We start from the raw sequence: 27,482 nt of genomic DNA, 5'->3' as shown, positions 1-27,482 counted from the left end.
CCCGCCCCGCTTCCGACCAATGCCTTCAAGCCTCCGGGCCAACAGGCGAGCTCCGTCTTGCTCGGAGTCCCGCCCCCTGCCGATTCGACCAATGGGCGCCCTCCGTTCTGCGCAAGGCCCGCCCCCGCCGCACGCCGGGCCGCGGGCCGCAGGGCTCGTTCCGGGAGGCGGGCGCCGCGGAGGCCGGTGTGGCCGGAGCTCGGGCGGAGGCCGGGCCGGGGCTGCGGGCCGGGGGCGGGCGGCGGGCGGCGGGCGGCGAGCGGGCGGCTGGGGCGGGACGTTCGGGCCGTGAGGGCTGCGGGGCCGACGTCTGGGCTGCGGCGGCAGGGACGGGAGGGGCGGCTGGGCGAGCCGGAGGGTGTCCCGGGGCGGCCGAGCGCGGCGCCGCCGGCTCCTGAGGGGGCGCCTCGGCCCCGAGCCCTCGGGCCCGGGCTGGTCGGCGGGGCCGCGGGAGCAGGGCGGGCTGCGCGCCGGCGCCGCCCTGCCCTGCGGCCCGCCCTCGGCATTCCGGGCCTCTGGGCCGAGCGCCCCGCAGAGGCTGCGGGTCCCGGCGCCATGTGCGGACCCTGAGGCTCCGTGCGGTCTCGTGGAGCGCTCTGGCGTCCCCGAGGGGCTCTGCGCCGCGACCTGCGGCCAAGCGCTGTGTAATCCCGGAAGCGCTCTGACATCCCCCCGTAGCGCTGTGCACACGGAAGCGCTCGGTGGTCGCGGAAGCACGTTGTGGGGCTGGAAACCAAGCCCACGCGCTTAGTGAGTCCCGGATCGTCGTGACTACGGCGAAGCGCGTTGGGATCTCGGGAAGCCTGAGAACTGTGATGGGCAGTGGAAGGAAGGGGGAAAGGTCAGTGAGGCCCCCGGCTCTGCCCTTCCGGCCTGCCCTCCCCCGGGGGCCCCGGGGGGGCGGGGGTGCGGACCGGAGAGGTGGGAACCCAGGCCGCCTCTTTCCCTCGCAGGTGCCCATGGCGTCGGAGCGGCGCAAGGTCAAGTACCACTGGAGCGGCGCTTCGGAAGGCTGTCCCCGCAAGCGCAGCTGCCCCCGGGAGCCCGGTGATGTGGCCCCCTCCAGCCGGCCGGCTCCTAGCTCTGCGTCGCGGGCCGGAGGGACCAGCGGCCCCAAGCGCCTGAAGGCCCAGAAGGAGGACGATGTGGCCTGCACGCCGAGGTTGCCCTGGGGCTCGTCCTGCCGCAGAAATTCCTCCTCCTCCTCCTCCACTTCCTCCTCGCATTCCTCCGGCCCAGGTGTGGGCGGGGCTGCCGCCAAAGGCTGCCTGATTCGGAGTACCCGGGGATTCCTGTCGTCTGCGGGATCCCCTCTGCGCCCAGCCAGCCCCTCTCCAGAAGAAATGGCTTCTCTAGAGGAGGAAGCCTGCAGCCTTAAGGTAGGTGGCTGCGACGCCTTGGACGCGGTGAGGCCCCTTCCACGTGGCCTGAGGTGTTGCTGGAAGGAGGTGAAAAGCGGTCGTGCCCTTCAAGATCTCCCGGGTCTTCCCAGAGGTCTGCTTGAGGCAAAGCGGGGAGCCCGAGGCGGGGGTCGTTGAGGGGCGGTGGCGGCCCGCAGTGCCAGAGACAGACAGTTCTCAAACTTGGCACCACTTTAAGACGACTTGGAAAGCTTTAAAATACTTGTGCCTGCTTCTCATTCCGACTTCATTGGGCTGGGGCGTGGTCTGGGTTTCCAGATTTTTAAATGCTCCTCAGGTAATTGTGTGGTGCAGCCGGATTGGAAGGGTCGCAGCCCTACGAGGTGCATTGCGTGCCGCGTGCCCAGAAGACACGTATATTTATTTCAGTTGTGAATTTAAGGAATTGTGCCCTTGTTCTTAGCACTTCTCTGAGTCACAGAACTGAGAACAAGAGTTTGGGTTCTTGGTGTCGCTTTTCACTAAAGTTGTGGTGTCTGGCACCTTGGGGTTTTGCTTGGTGGGTAGAGTTTGTTTTGTAGCTTAAACATTTAATTCCATGCAGGAGGGTTTCTCAGGAGGAGGTACATTTCGTCCACTCTATTGTTTTATATTAACTTAAAAGAGGATACAATTTTCCCAGGGTTGGTGTTTTTTTTTTTTTTCCTTTTTTGGTGAGGGCAGATTGAATGATGTGAGTCTGTGAGAAGTAGAAGCTAATGTGATTCATCTGTTATAGGCGGCCATTTCCCTGGTGAGAGGTTGTACTGGCTAACGTCGCCGGCTGTAGTGTGAGCTTCATCCACTTTCAGTCAGGTGTTTTGTTTTGTTTTATAAAGATGTTATTTATTTATTCATGAGAGGGAGAAGCAGGCTCCCTGTGAGAAGCCTGATGCAGGACTTGACCCCAGGACCCCGGGATCATGACCTGAGGCAAAGGCAGACTCCCAACCTCTGAGCCACCCAGGCGCCCCTCAGGGTTTGAACAAATATTTGTTGAGGGCCTAGATCATCCCAGGAGTGTTCTCCTTGCTTGGGATTCTGTCCGAACAAAACAGAGATCACCGCCCTCTTAGTTTGCATTCTGGATCTGGAGCTCTAGGCGGTAAGAGGTGAAGAGTTCTGTACCTGGACCAGTGCTGGAAAAGTCTTAATTGGATGAGAGGAGCTGCCTTCACATAAAGGGATCTTACAAAAGCAAGGAAAAAATGCCCTAAGGAACATGGGTTTGTCGAGTGGTTAGATTATGTGGAGCTGAGAAACGAGGCTGTCATTGGCTGTCTATCCTGGGGAGCTCTCAGGTGTAGTGCTCACAGAACTCCTGTATGGCACATGGATTTTTTTTTTTTTAATGGTCACTTCAAAAGCTTTGTCTTTGGCATGAGAATACATATTGAATATGACTAGAACGTAGGTCAAAGTAAATATGGGGCTTTGCCCATACAATTTAATCTTGTCATTAATCCCTGATACACTTTCTATTTGATTTGGGTGCCGCATTGAAATAATATAGATTGCTTATGTTCGACTTCAGTGACAATTAGAGATAGGATAAAACCTTTTTTTTTTTTTTTAAGATTTTATTTATTCATGAGAGACACAGGCAGAGGGAGAAGCAGGCTCCTCGCAGGGAACCCGATGCGGGACTCGATCCCGGGACTCCAGGATCACGCCCTGGGCTGAAGGCAGACACTCAACCGCTGAGCCACCCAGGGATCCCCAAGGGTAAAGCCTTTCAAGAAGGGCAGGAATCTTTGCCTAGTGTTTCAGGTGCGCTGCATCCCTGGCTCAGGCTGTCTTGCAGACCAGAAACCCAGATTTGAAGATAGAGCCTTTAACCCAGGTGGGTCGAATGCTATCATGGACCCATCTTTATCTTATGTAGGCCTAAGGGGCCTTGTTTTGCCTAAATCGAATTAGTGGTTAAGCATAGAACAATGAGTAGTTGAGTCCTGTCTCAGAAGTTGTGGGGTTAGTGCCTTGCTTTGAGTGAGTGAGCTACTGAGGGTTACTCAGTGGCAGGCACTCCCTTAGATTCTAGAACTATGAGATGGCTTCTAAGTAGCACACATTCTGGTGGGAAGGCTTGAGAAGTCACAAGACTGCCTCATGATGTGGTGTATGGAGCTTAAGAGCCCAGGATGGAGGCTGGAGAGGTTGGTAGGGGGCCGATTGCAACAGGGCTTTAGTAGCCAAGAGAACTTGAATTTTATTCTAAGCCATTAGAGAGTTATATAGAATTCCATAACAGGCAGGCAGATGTGCATTTTTGAAAGATCACTCATGTTGAGTGAGGATAGACTATGGGGATGTTGATATTATTAATCCTAATTGTCACTCTCTAGCACTGTTAAGGGCTCTCCCTGTAGCGTTTGTTAATTTGAAAACAAGGCACAGTACCTGACTCATCTTGATGAATTACAAAATGCCTTTCTTATCTTCCTCTTAGTCTGCACCTCTTCTGCGCTCTGCAGTCACATCTAACTCGTTTTTCTAGTAAATCCTAGGTCCTTTCAGCAAGCGCAGCCCACTGGCACTCACAGAAATGTTATGTTTTCCCCCTCGGTCCTTCTAAGGTCTCCTCACTCCTATTTTTTACCTGCCTATCCACCTGTTCTGCATTTGCTCTGTAAACTTTGAGAGACACACTCTTGGCTTTGTGTGTAGGTTCCCCATTATCTATCTCCTCCCTGGCTTCAACACAGAGGTCTTGGCCAGATCACAGAATAGTGAGAGGGGAATGTTCTGCCTTTGATAACAGTGCCACAGACTGGGTAGCTTATAAATAATAGAAATTCATTTCTTGTGGTGTCTGGGTGGCTCACTTGGTTCAGTGTCTGCCTTTGGGCAGCCCAGGTGGCTCAGTGGTTTAGCGCCGCCTTCAGCCCAGGGCATGGTCCTGGAGACCCAGGGATCAAGTCCCACATTGGGCTCCCTGCATGGAGCCTGCTTCTCCCTCTTCGTGTGTCTCTGCCTCTCTCTCTCTCTGTCTCTCTCATGAATGGATAAATAAAATCTTAAAAAAAAAAAAAAAGTGTCTGCCTTCGACTCAGGTCATGATCTTATGGTCCTGAGATGGAGCCACACATTTGGCTCTCTGCTCAGCGGGGAGCTTGCTTCTCACTTTCCCTCTGCCTGCCACTCCCCATGCTTGTGTGCTTGCATGTGTGTTCTCTCTCTCTATCTCTGTGTGTGTGTCAAAAAATTTTTTTTTCTTTTTAAGTTTCTTATAGTTTTGAAGGCTAGAAGTCTGAGATCAGGGGGCTAGCATGGTCAAGTGAGGGCCCTTTTCTGGCTTGTAGATTTCTCCTTCTGTCCTCATATGGCAGAGGGGTACAGAGGAGCTCTTGGGGACTCTTTTTTTTTTTTTAAGATTTTATTTATTTGAGAGGGAGCAAGAGAGCACAAGCGGGGGGGGGTGGGAGAGGGAGAAGCAGGCTCCCTGCTAAGCAAAGCCCCCCCACCCTGTGCCCCCCAGGATGGGGCTCTATCCCAGGACCCTGGGATCATGACCTGAGCTAAAGGCAGAGGCTTAATGGACTGAGCTACCCAGGCGCCCCTCTCTTGGAGACTCTTAGATAAGAGCACTAATCCCATTCATGATGGCTCCACTTTCATGACCTAATCACTTTCCAAAGGAGCCACCTAATATCACTTGGGGGTTAGATTTCAACATACGAATTTTTGGGGAACACATTCAGACCATAGCTAGACTGGGCCATTTAGATTTACTAGAGATTCCTGCTGGCCAGCTTCTTACTGTTTGTTCTTTGTTTCCTCTAGGATAGTTAAGTTTTCTCAGATTCTTTTTTTTTTTTAATTTTTTTTTTAAATTTTTATTTACTTATGATAGTCACAGAGAGAGAGAGAGAGGCAGAGACACAGGCAGAGGGAGAAGCAGGCTCCATGCACCGGGAGCCTGATGTGGGATTCGATTCCGGGTCTCCAGGATCGTGCCCTAGGCCAAATGCAGGCGCCAAACCGCTGCGCCACCCAGGGATCCCGTTTTCTCAGATTCTAATGGTAACTGATGGCCTTTAGAGAATAATTAAATTTGTCTGTTGTGAGCACCTTCACCTACCTTATATTATTAGTCCTTAGTATGACCTTTCTACATTTCTACATTCACTTCAGGGAAGGAAGACTGGAAGGGAAAATTTAAGCATTTGTGATGAGATAGACTTTGATCAAATATGATTCTCAGTGTTTGACCCATAAGAGGGTCATATAATCCAGAGATGTGAAACAGGTGTATTATCTTTACATGTCATTTAACAAACATTTACATATCAGTTAACAAATATTTGAGCACCTAGTATGTGTCGGCACTGGAAAAGGAGATTCAGAAATGTTAAGTAACTTGACCAAGGCCATACATCTTGTATGGGGCAAAGCTGTGATATCCCAGATTGGTGGGATGTCAGAGCCTTCATCCTTGCCGCTGCAGCCCTCTGAGCACCTGCTCTGTCCAGGCCTAGTGTTGTAAGGGATGGGGAGATGAAGAGGGCAAGATCCTCCCCTTGAAAAGCTCTCTGCAGGGTGACATAGCCCTGACACAAGAAGCCATTGTGTATCTTGGCTCTCAAATGACAAAGCTTTCATGTATGATCCTGGTTCCTGCGTCTTCACCCAGCAGATGTCCAGTGCTGTGGTGGAAGTCTGTGCTAGGAGGTAGAGGTACAAAGAAAAGTCCTTCATTATGGAGCAGGGTGTGGAATGTTGTAACGGGCTTGAAGTACCAAGGGTCAGAGGAAGGAGTGACTAACATTGAGAAAGTCCTCACAGAAGAGGTGCCATTAGAGTTTCTGATGGACAAGGAGGAGGAGAGGACATTTCAGGCAGTGTAACAACATGTGTTCAGAATGTGTCAGGAAATGCTGCACTAGAGCTACAACTTTCCTGAAGGTCCTCACTTCCCTTTTCTCCAGTGCCTTTCTTTATTCCTGGGCACCTGGGTATATGGACAAAGGTGGGAGGTGATGCTGGAAAAGAAGCTTGGGGTCCAGCCTGTGAATGGCTTCTGATGTCTTACTCAGGAGTTGGGGATGTTTTCTGTGGGCAAATGCAGAAGTGCTGAAGGGTTTTAAGCAGAGGTGTGATGTTGCCAGATTTGAGAACTTCTCTGGCACACTGGAGAAAGGATAGGAGGGAGTAGGCAGGGAGCTGGGTACGAACCATTGAAAATCGTGCAGGTTGGCGGTGTCAAGGGCTGGAACAGCATCTCCACTCAATCTTTCCTTCCTCCCTTCAGACATGCATAATTCACCAACCAGTACTGCCAGGAAAAATGCCATCTCTCCTATATGAAGCCAGGTGGTTTGTCTCTTCTCTTGAACTTAATGCCTAATCTTTACCTTGATAGCCTCCTATCCACTTCTGAAAATCTTGGGTGGCCTGGATCCATTTCAGGTCCTTGTGGTCTTTGACATCACAGCCTTTGCTACTTTCTCGATTTTCGTATTTTTGCTATTCTCCCTTGGTTTCCAGGATATTAGGGGGGAGCTTGAGTTTGCCTCTTGCTCCTGCCACTTAGACGCTATGTACAAGAGGGATAACAGCCATGGCAGCTCGGTGAATTGTAAGGCCACGTAAGGTATGTTACTGTAATTTTAACCCCCTTTTTCTCCCACAAGTACAGGCCTGGTCTTCTCTACCAGGGTTGGCAAACCGGTGGCTGAACGTGGCCCACTAGGTCCTCAAAGTATTCAGTATTTTAGAGATTTCACATTAAAAATATGTGCCTCCAGTCCACACTTCTACTCTGAACTGGAAATTTGACCCTCTTCTACTTCTATTCCCTTTTCCTGTGTTATTTTTCTCTCTGGTACTTTTCACTCTCTAACATATATTGCCTTTCTTCTGGTTTTCCTTTCCCACCACCACCTAGAATATAAGATCCAGTAAGCAGGTATTTTTTTTATGTTCCATTGAATGCAAACCTCACAGATTCAGAATAGTGCCTACTGGCATATAGTAAGTGCTCAACAAAAAATTGCCAGCTAGATGAAAAAACGAATTAAATTTGAGATTTCTTGTTTTGTTTGAAAAGCTGCAATTTGTAACCCTGGGTCTGTACTTCCAAGTGGCAGCAGTTGGTTTGAAGTGAGGAGCTGTGACCTTCAGAAGGTGCAGGGGTTCCTCTCTTTGTTGTCAACCTTTCCATGTTGGCCTCTACCTGGTGCAGGGGTAGGAGGGCAAAGAAGAGGGGTAGCTGGTCCCACAGGCAGAGGTGGAGACGCCAAAGAAGGGGTTCGGGGCCTTAAAGGATGAATATGAGTTTACCAAGTGTAAAATGAGATTGAGATAGGGGTATCACAAGCAAAGGGAATTAGATTTGCCCATGATGGTATGATGGGGATTCCTGAGGATGGTGGGTGGTTGGTAGTAGCCAGAGAAGTGGGCAGCAGAGAAGCCTGCTGGGAAGTTGTGGCTGTGTCCGATAGGGCATGCCTAGGGAACCTCCTGGTTTATTTTTAATATATTTTTAAACATTTATTATTTTTTAAAAATTTATTCATGAGAGGCACAGAGAGAGCTAGAAGCAGAGACACAGGCAGAGGGAGAAGCAGGCTCCATGCAGGGAGTCCGACGTGGGACTCAATCCCAGATCTTCAGGATCACGCCCTGAGCTAAAGGTGGTGCTAAACTGCTGGGCCACCGGGGCTGCCCATATTTTTAATATTTATTCGATTTTCTTAATAAGGAAAGGTATTTAAAAAAAATAATAAAAGGCTTCTAATCTCCTTTCCCAGATAGTCCCTACAGACATTTTAAAAAAATGTCCACTGTGTTAGAAAATTGAGAGAGGGTCAAATGAAGGTAAAAGACACCTTTCCTGTCCATCTCATCAAAGTTAGCAGATGCCAACAATTTGAGTACTTCTAGTAAGAAAAATACCATGCCATACTGCTGTCTAGATTTATAGATTTCAAAAGGCTTTTTTTAAAAAAACATAATATGTATTTCTTGGAAAAAACTCAATTAAGAGAAGTATATAAAGTAAGAGTGTAAGCCTCCATGTAACCACTTCCTTATTGATGGACATCTCTTGGAGTAGACTACTTTTCCTTGGTAGAGAAAAATGATCAGCAAGTTTAGTGTGGAGTTCTTTCTCCACTTTTAATATACAGAGAGGGATTTAATACAAATGAATTAGAAGTGCAAGTTGTAGGGACTGTAGAAGATTTGGGAATAATGGTCATATTGACCTATATTAGGTCAGAGCTGGGGAGGTTTGGACTTGGCTGTCTTGGAGATGATCCTAGGGGTAGGTTGGTGGATCAGTTTTACCCAGACTGGGATTAGATTGGATCTGAGTTTCACAGGAAATTTAACATTGAGAACAAATAGTCTAGTTCCTGGGATGAGTAAGTGCTGAGAGGAAGGAAAGCATGGGCTGAGACTTCACCTATATTTCTGAGGAGATTTGGAGTTGGGGTAGTTACGGTCTCTGGACTGACCCTGGTGCATTCTCTGGGACACCAGACACCTTCTAGCACTGAGGTTTTGATTTGGGGGAAGGGGTTTGCAGAGAACTTTGGTAAGGCCTGCACTCTGCCCCTCAGGACTTGGGAGGTTAGAGTCTGCTCCTCCCTGGACTTTTGGGTCTCCTTGACTCTTAGACATGGGATTGAATTAACTGTTTTTTTTTTTTTTTTTTTGAATTAGCTGGTTTCTAGAGACCCTTCCAGTGCTGAAATTTTGAGCTGCTCTTTTGCCCAGGTGTGTTCTCAAGTGTGTGGTAGTCCCTGGCCTCAAGGAGCTTACAGTCTAGTGTTGTTAGAATGTTTATCTCTGGGACGCCTGGGTAGCTCAGCAGTTGAGCGTCTGCCTTCGACTCAGGGCGTGATCCCACGGTCCTGGGATCGAGTCCCACATCAGGCTCCCTGCATGGAGCCTGCTTCTCCCTCTGCCTATGTCTCTCCCTGCCTCTCTCTCTCTGTGTCTCTCATGAATAAATAAATAAAATCTTTAATAATAAAAAAAAAAGAACGTTTATCTCTCTGCCATTCTTGCTCGCTGCAGTATGAGGGTATCACCTGAGGAGCATGAGAAAGTAAATAATATGAGATGGCAGCAATTCAGGCCCTTTTACGTGGCACTTCTCAGTGGGGTGGGTCAGCAACCTTCGGGAGAGAATCTGTGTCTTGGCCATGGTCACTTTCCCTGTGATTGGCGCAGCCACTACTGATTTATAATTTGCTGAGTGCTTTCTATACGTAGTTGCCCTTTGGATAGCTGTGTTATGATCTCTGATTTTTTTTTTTTTTCCTTCCAGGTTGATTCAAAAGATAGTTCCCGTAACTCCATGAACTCTGAATTTGCAGCTGAAGCAGAGGGTCAGAATGATACAAATGAGGAGCCAAACAAGGTGCAGAAAAGGAAGAGGGATAGATTTCGAGACCAAGGCTCTACAGTCATTTACCTAAAGGCTATCCAGGGCATCCTGGGGAAGTCAATGCCAAAAAGGAAGGGAGAGGCTGCCACGAGGGCAACAACAAGCACAGGAGAGCGTCCCATCCGTGGAGAAGGGCCAGGCAGGAGTGTCACCGTATCTCCTCAGAAGGGGAAAGAGTCAGCCCCAGAGGTGAGAGCTGAGGACGAAAAGGCTGTGCCTGAGAGGAGCAGCTTCTGTGACAGGAGAGTGGTAATAGACCCTCAGGAGAAGCCTAGTGAGGAGACACCTGGTGACCGAAGAACAGTCATTGACAAGCCCTCTCCAGCCCTGGAGTTTCTGGATGACTCTGACTCTCATTTAGAAAGCCACAAGGTGAGTTGGATTTATACCAAGTGTGGGGTTTTTAGTTCTCTTGACGTATATGTATTTGGTCTTTCTAGTTCAATCCCAAGTGTTACTCATTAAAAGCAGCACTGTATTTATCAAAGACTCCAAGGCAAACTGATGGTTTTCTTCTAAAAGACCTTTCAGAGTTACAAAGAAATCTCAGTTCAGCACTTTTTTTTTTTTTTTTAAATTTAGAATTTCCGTGTTTGTTGGTAGATGCATTTGCCTGCCCTCACAGAGGCCAAATAACAGTGGCTTAAAGAAAATAGCTTGGCTTGGGGAGGAGGGCTCCCCAGTGTCAGGGACCCTAACGCTATACTGGATGCTCTGCTGCCTCCACACAGTCACCATCCGTGGTCTGAGTGGCTACTGTGCTAGGACCCAGAGTACATTATGTTGATGTTCCAGCCAGCAGGAAGGAGAAAATAGAAGGGGACAGTACATTCCCTTCCGTTGAAGAACCTACCTCAGAAGTGGTCCACATCCTTTCTGCTTTTAGCCCTTGACAAGAATCTAGAAATCTGGCCAACACCTAGCTTCAAGGAAGTCTGGAGCATTAACTTTCATCTGGGGGCCTTATGCCCAGATCACTTTGATTGCTCTTGAAGGAAAGAATGGTACTGGAGGGAAACTAGCAGTTTTTAACATAGTTTCTAACTGGGGTGGCAGGCGGGTAGCATTCCTCTGTCGTACCCATCTCTGCTTATCTTTACTTATGGCTCTTTAGTGATAGCTCTTTGAATGTCTTTAGCTCTTTCTTCTAGTACTTACCTCCATATTTCTTTCTTTCTTTTTTTTTTTTTAAGATTTTATTTATTTGTTCATGAGAGATACACAGAGAGAAGCAGAGACATAAGCAAAGGGAGAAGCAGGCTCTCCGTGGGCAGCCTGGTGTGGAACTCGACCCCAGGATCATGCCCTGAGCCAAAGGCAGACGCTTAACCACTGAGCCACCCAGGCGCCCCCTTACCTCCATACTTCTAAGTAATCTTGCGCTTTGGTTTGATTTTCCAGTTGTAGATACCTGTGGATGCCTACTTAGAGGACATTTAATTCTCCACACTAACTTTGCCAGCACCATACCCACGAACCTGTTACCTCTCCTCCTTGCAGCTCCCTGTGTTGTCATACAGTTTCTAACAATCTGTTGAAGATTTTTTAACTCCATGTTCATAGCGGAGTTACCTAGTATACTCTGATCACATTTCCTCTTGTAAAAAGTTTATCTTCCTTGGAGATTACCACTGCCTTGTTTTTTCCTTCAGTTTCCTCTGCACCTATCATTAATTCATCCCCAAATTGCTAGTGCTGTAAAATTCTCAATATTGTCAAAATAAGTAATTCCATTTTTCTTCTTGGAGTTGTACCTCCTTTGTTTCCTTAGAATTCCTGTTTTTCCTATTTCCTTTCATTTTTGCTTTCTTTATGAACAATTAAGGTGTGTATAATAATACATACTTTCCCCCCATTTTTGACATACTTAATTTCTTAGAACACTAGTTTAATATTTTGAGTTAATTCCTTTTTTAGAGTGTCCTGTTCTTGTTTTGAGATTATCGTGCCTTCTCTGGTCTCTTTGAGAATCTTAAAGGTTTGTTTTGAAGTTTTCTTCGACTTTCTGTACTACTTTTTCCTCTGAGTTTCCTTCTGATTTTGCTTTCCTTTTTTTTTTTTTTCTTCCCCTAAGTATTTCAGTTTCTATGTTTTGTAGTAGGGCTCTCCTGGGATGTGTTGGCTGTCCGTTCATATTTAAAGGTTGAATTTTCACAAGCTGATTGGAAGTTCTGAATGTGTGGATGGGCTTACCAACTGCTGGCTTCAACATAGGGTGATGACACTGGCTAATTTTGTGGGGGCTCCAACTGAATCTTTGGCTCTATAATTCAGAAGCTGCTCAGTGTACCTGGGAGAAATGTTCCACTCCCTCACCTGGGAGGCACACATCTGGCTGGCGCTATTCTGCGAGTCTGGTTGAGGATGGTACCTGGGTTCTCACTGTCCAACATGCCATGGTCCCTTACCCTTGATTGTGTGTCTCTTGTTCCTGGTTATTCCATAGGCTCCTTGGCTCAACATTCCAAGCATAAACTTTAGTCTTTTTCTGAGTGGGGAAAGGGCAGACCTATCACACAAGATGGGAGCTAGGATCTGGGAACTTAACTTCACAGATTTCCAATTCATTCTCCTATTTTCATCTCTAGCTTCACTCTCTTTTCAGAGATCTGGTACCTCTAATTCCTGAGTCTTTTGAGGGGTCTTGTACTATGATTCAGCCTGTTCCTGACTTTTTCTCACTGCAGGCTTAGGTTTTGGCCATCTGTGATCTGCTTATCCAAAAGCCATTCATCTGTCTACTTTCTATAAACTGATTTTAATTTGCTTTGCTGTTTTTTTTTCTTTATGCCTTCTCTTTGTAGGTTTATGCCTTTTCAAGTCATCTCTTTTAACTTTTTTTGTGGGGGGGAGTGGGTGTGCAAGGACTGGGGAGGGGGATGGGGCAGAGAAGAGAGAATCTTTTTTTTTTTTTTTAAAGATTTATTTATTTATTTATTCATGATAGACATAGAGGCAGAGGCACAGGCAGAGAGAGAAGCAGGCTCCATGCCGGGATCCTGATGCAGGACTCGATCCCGGGACTACAGGATCGTGCCCTGGGCCAAAGGCAGGCGCCAAACCGCCGAGCCACCCAGAGATTTCCCCCCCCCCCCTTTTTTACAGATTTTATTTATTTATGCATGAGAGACATAGAGAAAGAGGCAGAGACACAGGCAGAGGGAGAAGCAGGCTCCATGCAGGGAGCCCCACATGGGACTTGATTCCGGGTCTCTAGGATCCCACCCTGGGCTGAAGATGGCGCTAAACCGCTCAGCCACTGGGGCTGCCCAAGAAGAGAGAATCTTAAAGCTGTGCCTGATACAAACTCAGTGTCACAACCCTGAGGTCATGACCTGAGCAGAAATCAAGAGTCAGATGCTTGACTGAGCCACCCAGGCATCCCCATTTCATGTAATTTTCAGAGTTTTTTGGCAGGAAGGACAAAAACTACATGGGTTATATTTACCTGGAAACCCAAAGAACAGTAGGTTTTATAATCCACTTTTTCTGCTCACTATATGATGGGTATGTTTCCTGTCTGATGTTGCTCATGGTCCCATTGGGCTGCCTAGAATTCCCCTTATATAGATTAAGTTTCCAAACTTATACACCTGATCTAATTGTCAGGCTGGAGATTTAGATTATCTTTGTGAAGTATGTGTTTGGAGGCAGCATGATGTGGTAGGTGAGCACTGAGTGTTGGGATCAGATAGTTTGGGTTCAAATCCTGGCCACCTAAACTGTGATTATGAGAAAGCCACTTAACCTCTTTGATCCCTAGTTTCTTCTGTGTAAGAAGTCACAAGTCACAGTTTTTGGAGTCTTATGGTTAAACAAACAAAAGGGATAAGCTAACTTATTCTGTGTAAAGGGCCAGAGAGTATATTAGGCCTTGTGGGCTACATGGCCTCTGTTGCAACTATTCAGCTCTGCTGTAATAGCATGAAAGCAGCCAGAGACAGCATTTAAGTGAACGGTCCTGACTGTGTTTCAGGAAGACTTTGTTTACACCAATAGGCAGTGCATTGGATTTGGCTTGTGAGCCACAGTTTGCTAAACCCTGAACTAATGCATGAAAATATTTTGCTCAGTGCCTGAGTGTGTAGTAGGACCTCAATAAGTGTAATTTTAAATTTTGCCATATTGATGAGAATATAAAGCAATCATGAACATAGGTAATGACCTATATTCTCAAAAAGAAAATCTGAAAACCTTCTTGGCCAGCTTGACCATTATAATCCTTTAAAGGACTTAGATAACAAAATTGTAAGTCTGCTTATGGTATGTATTTCTAGTAACATATGCATTTTTTTTTTAATTTTTTTTTTCAATTTATTTATTTATTTATGATAGTCACAGAGAGAGAGAGAGAGGCAGAGACACAGGCAGAGGGAGAAGCAGGCTCCATGCACCAGGAGCCCGATATGGGACTCGATCCCGGGTCTCCAGGATCGCGCCCTGGGCCAAAGGCAGGCGCCAAACCGCTGCGCCACTCAGGGATCCCGTAACATATGCATTTTTAAATTCATGTTTTTCCCCACTCTGCCACTTTTCCCACTCACATTTCATTAAATAATTTTATTGAAACTTTTCGTATGTTTTTGACACGGTCCTTGTTGTCACTGGAGTTCCTTTTTTTTTTTTTTTTTTAAGATTTTATTTATTCAGAATGACAGAGGCAGAGACACAGGCAGAGGGAGAAGCAGGGTCCATGCAGGGAGCCTGACATGGGACTCGATCCCAGGTCTCCAGGATCACACCCTGGGCTGAAGGCGGCACCAAACCGCTGCGCCACCAGGGCTGTGTCCCCCCCCCCCCCTTTTTTAAAAAAAAAAAAGATTTTATCTATTTGAGAGACAGAGCTTGTGAGCACAAGCAGGGGGGAAGGGCAGAGGGGAGAAACAGACTCGCTGTTGAGCAGGGAGCCCAATGCAGAAATCAGTGTCAGGACCCTGGGATCATGACCTGAGCCAAAAGCAGATGTTGAACTGACTGAGCCACCCAGGTGCCCCTGGAGTTCTTTTTGAGTCATGTAGTATGATTTCCTGTTCATCTCTGATAATGAGAACATCTGACTCAGAAGGTCTGAGATGGGACCTGGGAATTGGTGTTTTTAAACAAACACCCCTGGAAGATAGAGAATTTTGGGAAGCAACTAGAGGATGTCATCTATCCTTCCATCTGATTTAGAATTTTAATGTATTTTTATTTTAACTTTTTATTATGGAAAATTTAAAACACTTAGGAAAATTACCCATATACTCCTATAACTCATCTTCAATGATTAACACTGTCAATCTTGTCTTTTTTCTCTCCACAAAAAAAAAAATTTTTTTTTTTTTTTTTTTTAAATAAGGTAGGCTCCACACCCAATACTGAAATCGTGAGTCACATGCTCCATGGACTGAGCCAGCCAGCTTTCCACTCTGCACAAATTCTTTTGAAGCAAATCCCAATTACTGTATTATTTCATCCATAAATATTTCAGTGTGAATCTCTAAGAGATATAGTGATCTTTAGGAAAAAAACATAATTACAATTTTATTAGACGATACACACAGAATCTTTAATGACATCAACTATCCAGTCCTTGATTAAATAATCCTGTTTGTTTTATGATATTTTTAATTTGTTTAAAACAGCCAAAGAAGAGCCATATGTAGCGATTTCTAAATATCCCAAGTCTCTTACTCCCTATGGATTCTCATTCTCTACCATTGTGGTATGATTGTCTTGTTATAAAAAACAGGACCATTTGTCTTGTAGTCTTTTGCAGCCAAGATTGTGCTGATGAGATGTAGCACATTTTGAATCCATGTATATTCCTGCCCCTGGAAATTTGTCCCCAGTTGCCAATAGCTGTTCCTATCACTCAGGCAGTTTGTGGTTCATTTTTTCTGGAAGTGTATTTTGGGATTGCTACCATATAACAACCTCTAAGTATTTTTCAGGTTACTTTTTGAGTAAATAATATTCTCGTGGTTCAAAAATTAAAAATAAAAGCTATTTTTAAAAAGTGGTTCTGTGTTGCCCTAGTCCACCTGGATACCACTTTATAAATTTCTCAAGTATTTTTCCAGTGTCTCTTTCTGTGTAACCACTCAACATATTGTTTTTTTTTTTTTTTTTAAGATTAGAGACAGAGACCAAAATCATGAACAGAGTGGGGGTATTTAAAAAACAAAAAATGATCTTTAAAAGATGGGTTAAAAATGTTCAGTGGAACTCTGAGGTCATATCCCCCAGGAGTAATTATTAAATCTGATACATCTATTTGCCCAACCCCACCCCTCCTTTTTTAAAAAACAAAAAAGGAAGAAAGGGAACATTCCTGTAAGCATCCAAACATTAGCTTGGTTGAAGTCTCTTTAGGATCATTTGTCCTTCTCACATAAAAGAACCTATATCTTATAATACAGGAGACTTTATAAGAACTGGAATATAAAATGATACCTTCTTGGTACCTGGGTTGCTCCATTGGTTGAGTGTCGGTCAATTCTTGGTTTTGGCTCAGATCATGATCTCAGGGGTCCTGGGATCAAGCCCTACCAGGGGCTCTGTGCTCAGCAGGTAATCTGCTTGGGATTCTCTCTCCTCTCTCTGCCTTTCCCTCTGCTCATATTCTCTGTCTAGAAAAACAATCTTAAAAAAAAAAAAAAACACCTTTCTGAGGGATTATTTTTGGGGAAAAAACCTTACTTTCTGTTTGGGTACTTTTTGTAATCTTAATCAGAATAACTTGTTATTTTTAAAAAAATGGTAGAGGGATGCCTGAGTGGCTCACCAGTTTAGCACCTGCCTTTGTCCAGGGCATGATCCTGGAGTGGATCGGGCTCCCTGTGTGGAGCCTGCTTCTCCCTCTGCCTGTGTCTTTGCCTCTCTGTGTATCTCTCATGAATAAATAAATAAAATCTTAAAGGTAGAATTTTCAAGAGCTGAATTGCAAAGATGAGACTGATGACCCTGAGATCATGACCCTGATGAGACCATGACCCTGAGATCATGACCTGAGCCGAAATCCAGAGTCTTAATGCGCAACTGACTGAGCCACCCAGACACTCCTAGGGATGATCTTATATTCTAAGACTTTGGTCACAAGGTTATTCCCTGAACCCGATACTACTACTTATAGCTATAACCTGGCTCACGTTCTAGAAATTCTAAGAAGATCAGGCAATAAAGTAAGCTAATGAGCCAAAGCAAAAAAAGCCTTCACCATGGCCAGAAAAACAAGGCAGTTTATGTTCTGGTGATGACTGAGTATGAAAGGCCGCCTTCACACAGAAGGGCTCACCCATTGTTTGTTTTCTTTTTTGCAGCCTAAAGAAAGGGAGGTGGTTATAGAGCACACCTCTTCAGGAAGTGACTGGTCTGACGTGGATGAGGTCTCCACAGTCAGATTCTCTCAGGAGGAGCCCAGCTCGCTGAAACTCTCCACAGTTCCAGAGCCTTCTGCCTTCCCCACTGACTATGTCATGTACCCGGCTCATTTGTACAGTAGTCCATGGTGTGACTATGCCAGTTACTGGACCAGCAGCCCCAAGCCTTCTGGCTATCCCTCCATGGGCAGCAGCAGCAGCAGCAGCAGCAGCGACCCACTGCAGGCAGGGAGGAGCAGCCGGGGCCTCCTGAGTGATTATTCCCCTAACTCTAGAGTGAGCTCCCAGAACACCTCTAGAGACCAGGAGGTGACAGAGGAAGGCAGATCCCAGAACACTCGTTCATTTCGTTTCTCCAGAAGCTCAGAAGAAGAGGTGAAGGAAAAAAGAGCACTCCAGGAGGAGGCGGTACCTCGCCCCTGTGGAGGACTTGCATCTAGCTCCCTGCCAAGGAACCATCGGGAGTCAGGCCTCGAGGAGGGTTTCATTGATACCCACTGTCACTTGGACATGCTGTATTCCAAGTTGTCTTTCAAAGGGTCCTTTACCAAGTTCAGAAAAATTTATAGCAGCTCCTTCCCGAAGGAATTTCAGGGCTGCATCTCTGACTTCTGCGATCCTCGGACACTGACAGATTGCCTGTGGGAGGAGCTATTGAAAGAGGATCTGGTTTGGGGGGCGTTTGGCTGTCATCCTCATTTTGCACGTTACTACAGTGAGAGTCAAGAAAGAAATCTTTTGCAAGCACTAAGGCACCCCAAGGCTGTGGCATTTGGGGAAATGGGCTTGGATTACTCGTACAAGTGCACCACGCCTGTACCAGAACAGCACAAGGTAATGAGGCTATCCTTAGTTTGCTCACAGTTTTAATTCCTCTGTCAGTTGTTGAAACCAAACAGTTCGGACCTGGAGAATTTAGAACCCTTAAAAACATAATTGCTCTTGTCCAGACCATTAAGATGTCACTCGTCAAATGCATCACCAATGATTTCTTTACTCTTTATTACGTAGGAGAGGGCTATAGTACTCTGTGACATCTTACGACTAATGATATGTACGGCAAGACATTTGTTTACCTTCCTTCTTGGGAAGCAACCAATTTTATGTCTGTTTAAACTTTATTTTTATTCCGGTTTTATTTTTATTTTTTTCCTAAAGATTTTATTTATTCATGAGAGACACAGAGAGAGATAGGCAGAGACACAGGCAGAGGGAGAAGCAGGCTCCATGCAGGGAGCCCGATGTGGGACTCGATCCTGGGACTCCAGGATCACGCCCTGTGCCAAAGGCAGGCGCCAAACCGCTGAGCCACCCAGGGATCCCCTATCCTGGTTTTATTTATTTTTTTTTATTTTTTAAAGATTTTATTTATTTATTCATGAGAGAGAGAGGAGAGGCAAAGGCACAGGCAGAGAGAGAAGCAGGCTCCATGCAGAGGCACAGGCAGAGGGAGAAGCAGGCTCCATGCACAAGCCCGACGTGGGACTCCATCTGGGGTCTCCAGGATCAGGCGCAAGGCTGAAGGCGGCACTAAACCGCTGAGCTACCCGGGCTGCCCCCCTATCCTGGTTTTAAAGTTAAATGTGCCCTTGGCAGAATATTCGGGAAATAACAAAAATACATAAAGAAGAAGATTTCCCATCCCAACAGCAATGGCCACTACTACCATTTTACTATGTATTTTTTTGAGCATGGACATTTGACAGAGGAAGGGTTTTCCAGCATTTTGGTGGAAGTTTCTGATTTAGGAAGGAGCACTACAAGGAGAAAGACCCTCCCACCTTGTCACTGCTTGCACTGCCAGGTTGCCTGTGTTGTAGAATTTGTGTGCAGTCTTCCTGCTGATGCCTGGTAGGCTGGGTCTGTGTGCCCAATGAGCTCCAGGCTTTGAGCCGGGGTGTGGATGCCAGCCTGGACAGAATTTAGCAAGCTGGCTTCCCTTGATGCTGTTCCCAGGCCATCTGGGTCAACCTCTGGTCTACACAGATGCTGTGCTCCATTGCTACTAACATCTCTGGTTTAACAGATCTTTGTGAATTAAGGGAGGGAATCTTCTAGAGTCAAAGGTTTCTTCTTAATTTTCCCTTGACCAAAGAGAAAATTCAGAAAAGGTGTCATACTCTTCTGACAAAGCAAAAGGCTCCAGACCTTGACACACCTTTAGGTGATAGAGATTCCAATTTGAATACAGTTGTCCATGGCAACCAGTAGGTGTGCAAATCAATTTACATAAGAAACCGTTTCAGATGTTCAGATGCTTTGGAAGGATCTCTTTAAGATGAGTTTTCTAGAACCTGTTAAGATTACTAAATTTGGAACAGGATGATTTTTTGACTTGATCTCCTTCCAGACAGGTAGGTGGGATTTTATTTGTGTGAATGTTTTCAGTTTTTTACTTTATCTAATGAGTCTCTGATGTAAATAGTGTTTCTGTTCAGAATTAGGTTTGTATTATACATTCCCACAAGCTCTTGCCTGTCCAGAGTTCCTTTTCACCATTAATACTTGGAAGCCTGCAGTTTCTGGCTGGCGTGAGGCAGTCATTTATTAGAAGTGAATGGAAAAATAGCTAAATTTGAAGACCTAGTAAAAAAAAACAGATATTTAAGAAAGTGAGAAAAATATTTAGTTAAATATTTAGCTTTCCTGGTTTGTTTCTCTGGCTCAAGGCAGGTGTAGTATGGAAAGAAGGCCCATTTAGAAATGTATGCAGTGAGGCCCCTGGAAGGAGGAAGAGGAGGCTTGTATTTAATTGTATACGTGGTATTTATGGAATGCCTGCTGTGTGCCAGGAAATGTGCTAAGTATTGGACAGTAACTTCTTTTATTAAATTATTATGGTATCACGTCTGTATAGAGGCACATAGAGCATGCCGTGCAATAGATCGAACTGGAGGTTAAAGCATAGGGTGATAAAATCTCGTGAGTATCCTCTGGCTTGGTGAGATAGGACTCAGGAAAGGAAAATGGGGATTCAGAGGAAAGAAACTGCTGGCAGCAGGAGGGCAGAACTGCATGTAGAGGAGGGGAAGATAAAATATTTCTGTAGACTGGGCAGCCCGGGTGGCTCAGCGGTTTAGCGCCTCCTTCAGCCCAGGGTGTGATCCTGGAGACCCAGGATTGAGTCCCGTGTCAGGTTCCCTGCATGGAGCCTGCTTCTCCCTCTGCCTGTGTTTCTGTGTCTCTCATGAATAAATAAATAAATAAATAAATAAATAAATAAATAAAATAAATAAATAAAATCTTAAAAAAAAAAATTCTGTAGAACACTAAAGCCTCGCAAGCTGGACTGAGGAAGTGAATGCCACATTCTTGATGTAAATATATGCTTTGGCACCAGGAGGAGAAGTGTTAGTACCTAGCACCTGTACTAGTTGGACATCTGCACCGAGTTGCATTTGCCTAAAAGCTGAGTGGTTGACAAGTTCTTGATTTGTCCCTGCTGAATACACTATCTGGTAAAGGGAAGAAGAAAAGCTGATGGAAGAACTGTATCTAACTAAGCGATAGGGTGCCAGTGCTGGCTCGTTACTTAGAGAGCACTTGGTTTCTGTTACCTAATATTTTCTGGAAGGATTGGAAAACAGAAAAGCCAAATAATTGGGGAAAAATCAATAGTTACCTTGCTACTCAGAGCAAACCACTGATAACTTTTTCCTTGCTTATCTGTATGTTCATAGATTTAACTCTTTAACTTCCCATTTGACTCCTCAGAGTTGGTCCTGAATAGTTCAGGTAGGAGTTGCACACATCATCCAATACGATTGTCAGAATCTCTTGGTATCTGGTGTTCAAGAGCCAGGGAGAATGGACTAGCCTTCCCTATCTGGGCTGGCTGACCCAATTGCCTTTTGTTGGGTTTGACTGAAATTCATTATTGGGATAATGAGTGCAAGAGTTGCCAGGTCACCCCCAGGAGAGACTGACTAGCTCAGGACTCCCTGGAAATAATAGATCTGTGGGGAACCTGAGCTCATGCAGGCAGAAGCAGCGTAATTATGCTGGGTAGATAACATACTCATACTTCATTCCCCACTGTTCTGTGTCAGCTGGGTTCCCAGTGAGGACAGATGTTCTGGATAGCTCCGCCCAGCCATAGGGTCCTGCCTTCTATCAAGTCTTCTTCCGCCTTCACATTTTTGAAATTTGGATGTTTTACAAAATGCTGTATTTTAAAGTCCTTGACCTCAACTTCTAGGATTCCAAGGTACAAATGGCAGCATGTCTTAGAGGACCTGTCTTAGAGGATCAAGTAAATGTGTGTTGCTGTGTGTCCATGCTTCTTAAAAATAAGTTAGGAAAGAAACAAAATAGTTTTGAATGTTTTTTCCGCTTTTGAAAAGGTTCTTATTTCATATATTTTGAAAAATTATCTTTTTAACAGCCGTGTTATATTCTACCCTAAGGCTGTAGTTTACTCTTAAGAAAAATTTTTTAGAAGCAGAAATTAAGCCTTGGAATTAGAATCTCCTGTCTCTCTTGGGGTCTGCAGAGGGCAGATGTACTAACTAGGGAGGGGATCTAGCCCACTGTAGATACTGGAACTAGAAGTGTCTACCAAGCATTCTAAGATTTCAGTGTCTATGGTCACTTTCCTTTTGTTGAAAACACAGGTTAAACAAGAATGACGTCAGAATTGGTATTTGCTTAGTGTTGGCTCTTTGGAGAAGAGGTAGCACAGGTGTTAGGCTTGAAAATGTCATTCTCAAGTGAATGTCACAGGACTCAAAGTACCAGCAGTATTTTATTTGATGTTAATGCAAACATGGATTCTATTCCACAGTTGAAAACTACTCCTGAAAACATGAAGTTTAAGATGAGTCATTCATTTATAATGAATTAATGCTTGTGTTCTTCTAAAACTGAACTTGTTAAAGGAAAGAAATCCTAGCCCCCCTTTTTTCCTATTTTTTAAAGATTTTATTTATTTATTCATGAGAGACACAGAGAGAGAGGCAGAGACACAGGCAGAGGGAGAAGTAGGCTCCTCACAGGGAGACCTATGCAGACTCGATCCCAGGACCTGGGATCACGGCCTGACCCAAAGGCAGATGCTCAACCACAGCCATCCAGGTGTCCGGAGCAACCCAGGCATCCCGCCTTAGTCCCTTTTTTCATTTAAATTATTAACAGTATGTGTTTTTTACTAGTGATTTAAAAGTGGCTAGAGCTGTTGTTGTTTTAAGAAAAAAAGGGGAGACTGGCTGGCTTAGTCAGTAGAGGATGCAACTCTTGATCTTAGGATTGTGAGTTCGAGTCCCATGTAGGGTGTAGAGATTACTTAAAACCATTAAAAAAAAAAAAAAGGAAGGCAGTATATCAGTAAGTGTTCACACCTAGGAGGATATTTGATTTTGGTTAGTAAAAGAAGTTGTAGAAAATATGTAATCTCCATCCTTTCAACTATTCAAGCATCTTCTGAGACCCAGGTATTGTGCAAGTGTGTGTGTGTTTATGTATGTATGTATGTATGTATGTATGTGCAACTCTTTGGAAAGCATGTGGAAGGTGATTGATTATCTCTCGGCAGTAGTAGGAGTAGAGGTGGGGACAGTGAGGGGTAGCACATGTAACTTGTACTTTACGTTCCCTAGCCCTGCCCTGCCCCTAAAGCCCTACAGAGGCATGGCATGGTGTTGCCATGTGGGGCCCCTGGGTTCATACTGGAATTGTGGTGCTCCAGCTTACCAGCTGCAAATTAGTTGACCTTCTTGGAGCCTCCTTCTCTCTGCATGGTGGGCTATCAGCAGTAACCTACCTGTGGGTGCTTGTGAGGATCACCTGTTAATACACCTAAAGTGCTCTGAGCAGTACCTTTAATAAGCAACCAGGAAGTGTGGGCTATTATAATACATTGTACAGTCTGCAGAAGTGCGGGTGCTCATTGGCATGGGTGTCCTGGTGGTGTAACAGACTGCTGAAGTGGCTCTGACCCATAGGTATCCCTTTGCCTTCTCCCAGGTGTTCGAGAGACAGCTACAGCTGGCTGTGTCTCTGAAGAAGCCCTTGGTGATCCACTGCCGAGAAGCTGACGAAGATTTGCTGAACATCATGAAAAAATTTGTGCCCTCAGACTACAAGATCCATAGGTTAGAAGGCTGGAGCTTCAGTGGGCAAATGAAACAAACACTTCTTTCTCTGTAGGACATTAGTTGGAAAAAAAGAACTCAGTGAGAAGATGATAGTATTCTTTGTGATGTATCTTTTCTGAAGATTGTTAGGTTGAACCATATGAAATTTCTGATTCTGACCATTTTTTTACTTACAAAATGGCAATTTCATATGGTTTAAGCTAATGTCCTAAATCACCAGTGAGCAAGAAGGGAACTTTTGTGACGCTCATACCTGGTGGCAGGCTAAAATGAAGTCTGAGCCCTCAGAAATGAGGACTCTTGATCTGGGGAGAGGCCACTGTGCTGTCCAGTGATTTGGCACACAGATAACATTTCAGGGCATCTATGAAGAAATTCTTTCCATTTTTGATTTTGAAAATTCATTTTCCCCCCTTTAAAATTCAGTAGGTATTTAATTGTAATTGTATCTAGGGGCTCGAGTTCATTGTGGTAAACTCTTGATCTACCATGTACCTGTCTTGGGTGTTGGCTCAGGGCCCTGGGAGCAGTTGTGGGAGGCAGACGAATCCTCTGGTGACTTCTGCAGAGCACAGGGCCGAGGTGGGCATAAGATGCTGTGGGAGCCAGGAGACGGGCCTTTAGCTTTGCTAGAGAGGGGCCAGGAGGTAATGTGTGGGCTGACTCTTTCAAGATGGGTGAGATGGGTTAACTGAAGAAACAGTCTAGAATAGCCACACCAGGTGTTGACAGGCAGCAGCAGGCGGTAGATTATCAGGCCAGACTACTGCCTTTCAGGTGCCCAACCAGAGAGAGCAACCGCTGTGACTGTGGTTGCACACATCAGAGAGGAGGTGCAATCCCTTGGCTCTTCAGGGTGGGTTGGTTGGTTGATTGGTTTCTAATGGCTTTGTTTTGGGATGGCTTTAAAGGAAATCCAGTGGGAGGCAGGTGAACCAGGGCTAAGATGGCTCAATGAAGTGTTGTGGCTGGAGGAAGCCCTGAATTTTCAGATTGGTTAACAATATGTAGTATACATAGTGTGTCCCTGAATAGTTACCATTCAGAGAAGATTCACCTGTAGTCCCACTCCCTAATATCTTCCCTTTTTTTGTTTCCTTCAGTTCACTTGACTGCATAAACATGATTTTTACTTATTGTAATTGTGATTTTGGAGGGGCCACAGGCTTTCATTCTGCTTCTCTTGTGTTACAAGCATACCCTGTCTCTATATTGTTGTTGTATATTCCCTGAAGGGTCACTTGAAGTGGCTGTGTAGAATTTGGGACTGTGATGGGTTGATTGCAGAGCTTCAGGAACCAAGAGTCGCTTTGGGTCTTACTGTGTTGGAACCAGCTCTTGTCTGGTTACCGTGAAATCCTCCCCTTGGAGGCAGTCTTTGGGTTTCTGGGAATTTGTTCACAGAAAATCATTGAAAGGGGAATTGGGGGCTGCTGCATAGGGCGCTGTGAGAGAGGGACCTGACCTGGAAACCCTGCCCTCCCCCCACCAGGCACTGCTTCACCGGCAGCTACCCTGTCATCGAGCCCCTGCTGAAGCACTTCCCCAACATGTCTGTGGGCTTCACTGCAGTCTTGACTTACTCCTCGGCCTGGGAGGCCCGGGAAGCTCTGAAGCAGATCCCGCTGGAGAGAATCATTGTGGAAACGGATGCTCCCTACTTCCTGCCCCGACAGGTAGGTGTGTCATCAGGCTGGGTTGAGGGTGGGGGTAGAGGGGAGGGGGCCGGTCACCTTTGCAAGGTTGGCAGGGCCAGAGCCCCAGTGACATCCAGGTCTCACCCTTGGCTGTGTAGATGTCTCCTTGTTGTGGCTCTGCAGAACCAAAAGTCTAGGGGGCTGAGAAGCTGAAGGGTAACCACTCTCTTCCAGGCAGTGCAAAGCCCTACCCTGTAGAGGGTAGTCCAAGGAAGCGTGGGACCCTGCTCACCCAGAGCCCCCCATGACTAGGACTCTCCCTGCACCTGCAGGTAAAGGGGTCTCTACAGGGCAGCCCCAAAGAGGTCCTTGCTGGGGAAGGGCCAGGGAGGGGGATCCATGTGATGGCTGTGCACAGAAGGCACAGTGATGTTCTGAATGCTTGATGTCTTCCAGGTTCCCAAAAGCCTCTGCCAATATGCTCACCCAGGCCTGGCCTTGCATACAGTTCGAGAGATTGCGAGGGTCAAAGATCAGCCTCTCTCCCACACCTTGGCCACCCTGCGTGAGAACACCAGCCGCCTCTACAATCTTTAAGCAGAGAGGGTACGTCAGGAGAGAAAGGTCAGACTATAAAAGGTCATAAAAATCACACTATATGTTTTTTAAAAATTGGGACAAAAATAGGTCTCTGCATTTTCTTATCATACAGAATGTGAACATCCAGTGAGCACTAAACCCTATGTATCCTGAGTGAACTTAGTTTGGGACCTTCTTGCTTTTCTCTCCCCCACCTCCAGGACGACCAGTGGCCTGACGGAAGATGGGTCCCAGGTCAAGGATGTGTCTGGAGAGCCCAGTGGAATGGAGGAAAGAGGACAGGATATTTGCCTTGAAGTCCCATCAGAAGTCTTTACTTAGGGCTGGTGGGAGGGGTGAGTTGCAGTGGAGCGGGATGCCAGTGAGTTTTCCTCCAGGTCAGTGGAGAAGGAGGAGGCCGAGAGGAGGGCACAGCGTGTCTGCCAGTCCCGACCCCTGTGCTCTGCAGTCTGCGGTTTTGAGCATTCTTCACACACGCCTTCCTTCTCGTCTGAGCATGTGTTGGTGTGTAACTCGGCTCCTGGTGGTTCTCAGTTCTAAAAATGAACTCCCAGGCAGGACATCTCCTCTGGGGGACATTGGCTGGACTCCCTGTCTCGGAGACTTATGGTCCCACCACCTCGAAGTCGTCCCATCCCTTCCTGGGTTAAGTCTCCAGTTTGGCTGGTGGCCTCACTGGTTCCACTACCTCCGGTATGGAGGGGCTGGGGGACTCTCATTGTCCAGGGGACGTCCTGGTCACTGGAGATTGAGCCAGACTGGGGGACTCAAGGAAGAGAAGCCGGAGAAGTTGTTTCTGTTTACCAGTGCCCGCAGGGCTGCAGCTCACTTGTGTTAAACTGCTAAGGGTCCAGTCTGCAGCAGATGCGACCTCTGAGTCCACCGTTGGGGGGTCTCAGCTGCCCGTTGCTCTATTTTGGCTCCATTCTCCTGGAACACTGGACCAAGAATACTTCTGCTTCACCCCATGTAACAACCCCTTGTGTGCCCCACCCAGGTTGAGCGATAAACCAGTTTAATTCTTCAAAACTCTGCTGGGGCCACGCAGCCCTGGCCTTCTGCCTATGCAGAGCAAGCAGGCCTGGAGTCTGCCCTCCAGTCCCCTCCCAGGGCTCTCCTCGGCCTTTGCGTCGTCTGGTCCTTTCTCTGTTGGAAGTGAGTTTCTTGGGTCATCAGGGTCTAAGCTCTGTTCTGCTTCCTGCTGGTATATCTGTTATAGGCCCTGGGGGGGTTATAATGGTTAGGGGTTAAGTGTGAGGACACTCTGCACTTTGTCCAAAAGGATCCTTTACCCCAATCTCCCATTGTGAGACAGGACACCCTGAGTCCCCCTGTTTCTTGGAGGCCAGAAGCTTAAACTGATTTCTCCAGGTGTTTTCAGAAGGTGCATTTGAGCCTTTTAAGTGCAAAGGGAATGGACTCAACACTTCCTATCAATATTTCTGTCTTGTACCCACGTCACTGGCCTGGAAAGCAGGCCTTGATTCAGTCAACCCTCCGTGGATCAGCTGTGTGTTGTCTGTGCCTCCTGTTTGCCCACGTGGGGAATCGGGCTTGTTCTCCTGCCTGGTGGAATTGGAGGACTCAGCATTTCAGAGTGCTTTATTGTCACCCAGATGAACTGCAGTCTGTCCATTCACCACCACGAGCCCCATAAGTCATTACAGCCCATGCTGGCAACGGACTGGCCCTGTGCCGGAGGGTTCAGGGTGAGAACTGAATGGGTGTCCCCAATCCTGTGCGGCCTCCCGGCCAAGAGTAAAGCATAAGGTGCTACATACTTTCACCTCTAGGATTTAAGATGGCCATTTCTGCGTGTCACACAGTGAAACACGACCTGTGTGGGCACAAAAGCCGGTGGGCATTGTTTTTGATTTGATTTTTGGCTGGCTGATGTGATCGTGTGTGCTGTGCTGCCGGAATGCCTCTGTATCTGCCCCCACCCCATGCCCCTTTTGGCCATCTCTTTCTGAAAATAAAGTGATTGGTCTTCA

At 46.4% G+C, this 27,482-nt stretch overlaps 1 protein-coding gene across 3 annotated transcripts; it reads left to right on the top strand.

Annotated features, from left to right (window-relative positions):
* Positions 1 to 292: 292 nt before the first annotated feature.
* TATDN2 (TatD DNase domain containing 2) lies at positions 293 to 27,482 on the top strand. Of its 3 annotated transcripts, none has more exons than XR_008666893.1 (8): positions 293 to 841; positions 954 to 1,379; positions 9,679 to 10,170; positions 17,100 to 17,993; positions 23,121 to 23,248; positions 24,744 to 24,927; positions 25,123 to 25,220; positions 25,345 to 25,471. XR_008666893.1 is itself a non-coding variant. In XM_055344386.1 (8 exons), the coding sequence occupies exons 2-7, from the start codon at positions 960 to 962 to the stop codon at positions 25,483 to 25,485; spliced, it is 2,259 nt and encodes a 752-aa protein (XP_055200361.1). In that variant the 5' UTR covers positions 294 to 841; positions 954 to 959; the 3' UTR covers positions 25,486 to 25,494; positions 25,689 to 27,482. The 3 variants fall into 3 exon arrangements, 2 of the variants coding, with proteins under 2 accessions (XP_055200361.1, XP_055200360.1); XM_055344386.1 differs by lacking the exon at positions 25,123 to 25,220 and adding an exon at positions 25,689 to 27,482 and having other exon boundaries at positions 294 to 841; positions 25,345 to 25,494; XM_055344385.1 differs by lacking the exon at positions 25,123 to 25,220 and adding an exon at positions 25,689 to 27,482 and having other exon boundaries at positions 294 to 841; positions 25,345 to 25,512.

Source organism: Nyctereutes procyonoides, unplaced genomic scaffold, assembly GCF_905146905.1.
Source record: "Nyctereutes procyonoides isolate TBG_1078 unplaced genomic scaffold, NYPRO_anot_genome, whole genome shotgun sequence".
Taxonomy (NCBI): Eukaryota; Metazoa; Chordata; class Mammalia; order Carnivora; family Canidae; genus Nyctereutes; species Nyctereutes procyonoides.
Note: the sequence above shows the minus strand (reverse complement) of the source record. Positions and strands in the feature narration are given on the sequence as shown.

Bases quoted from the DNA above. Each gene is read 5' to 3' on its own strand.
- TATDN2 (XM_055344386.1), top strand. From the start codon at position 960: ATGGCGTCGGAGCGGCGCAAGGTCAAGTACCACTGGAGCGGCGCTTCG. The intron at 23,249-24,743 runs GTTAGAAGGCTG...TCCCCCCACCAG, and splicing joins TCAGACTACAAGATCCATAG to GCACTGCTTCACCGGCAGCT. The intron at 24,928-25,344 runs GTAGGTGTGTCA...GATGTCTTCCAG, and splicing joins CCTACTTCCTGCCCCGACAG to GTTCCCAAAAGCCTCTGCCA.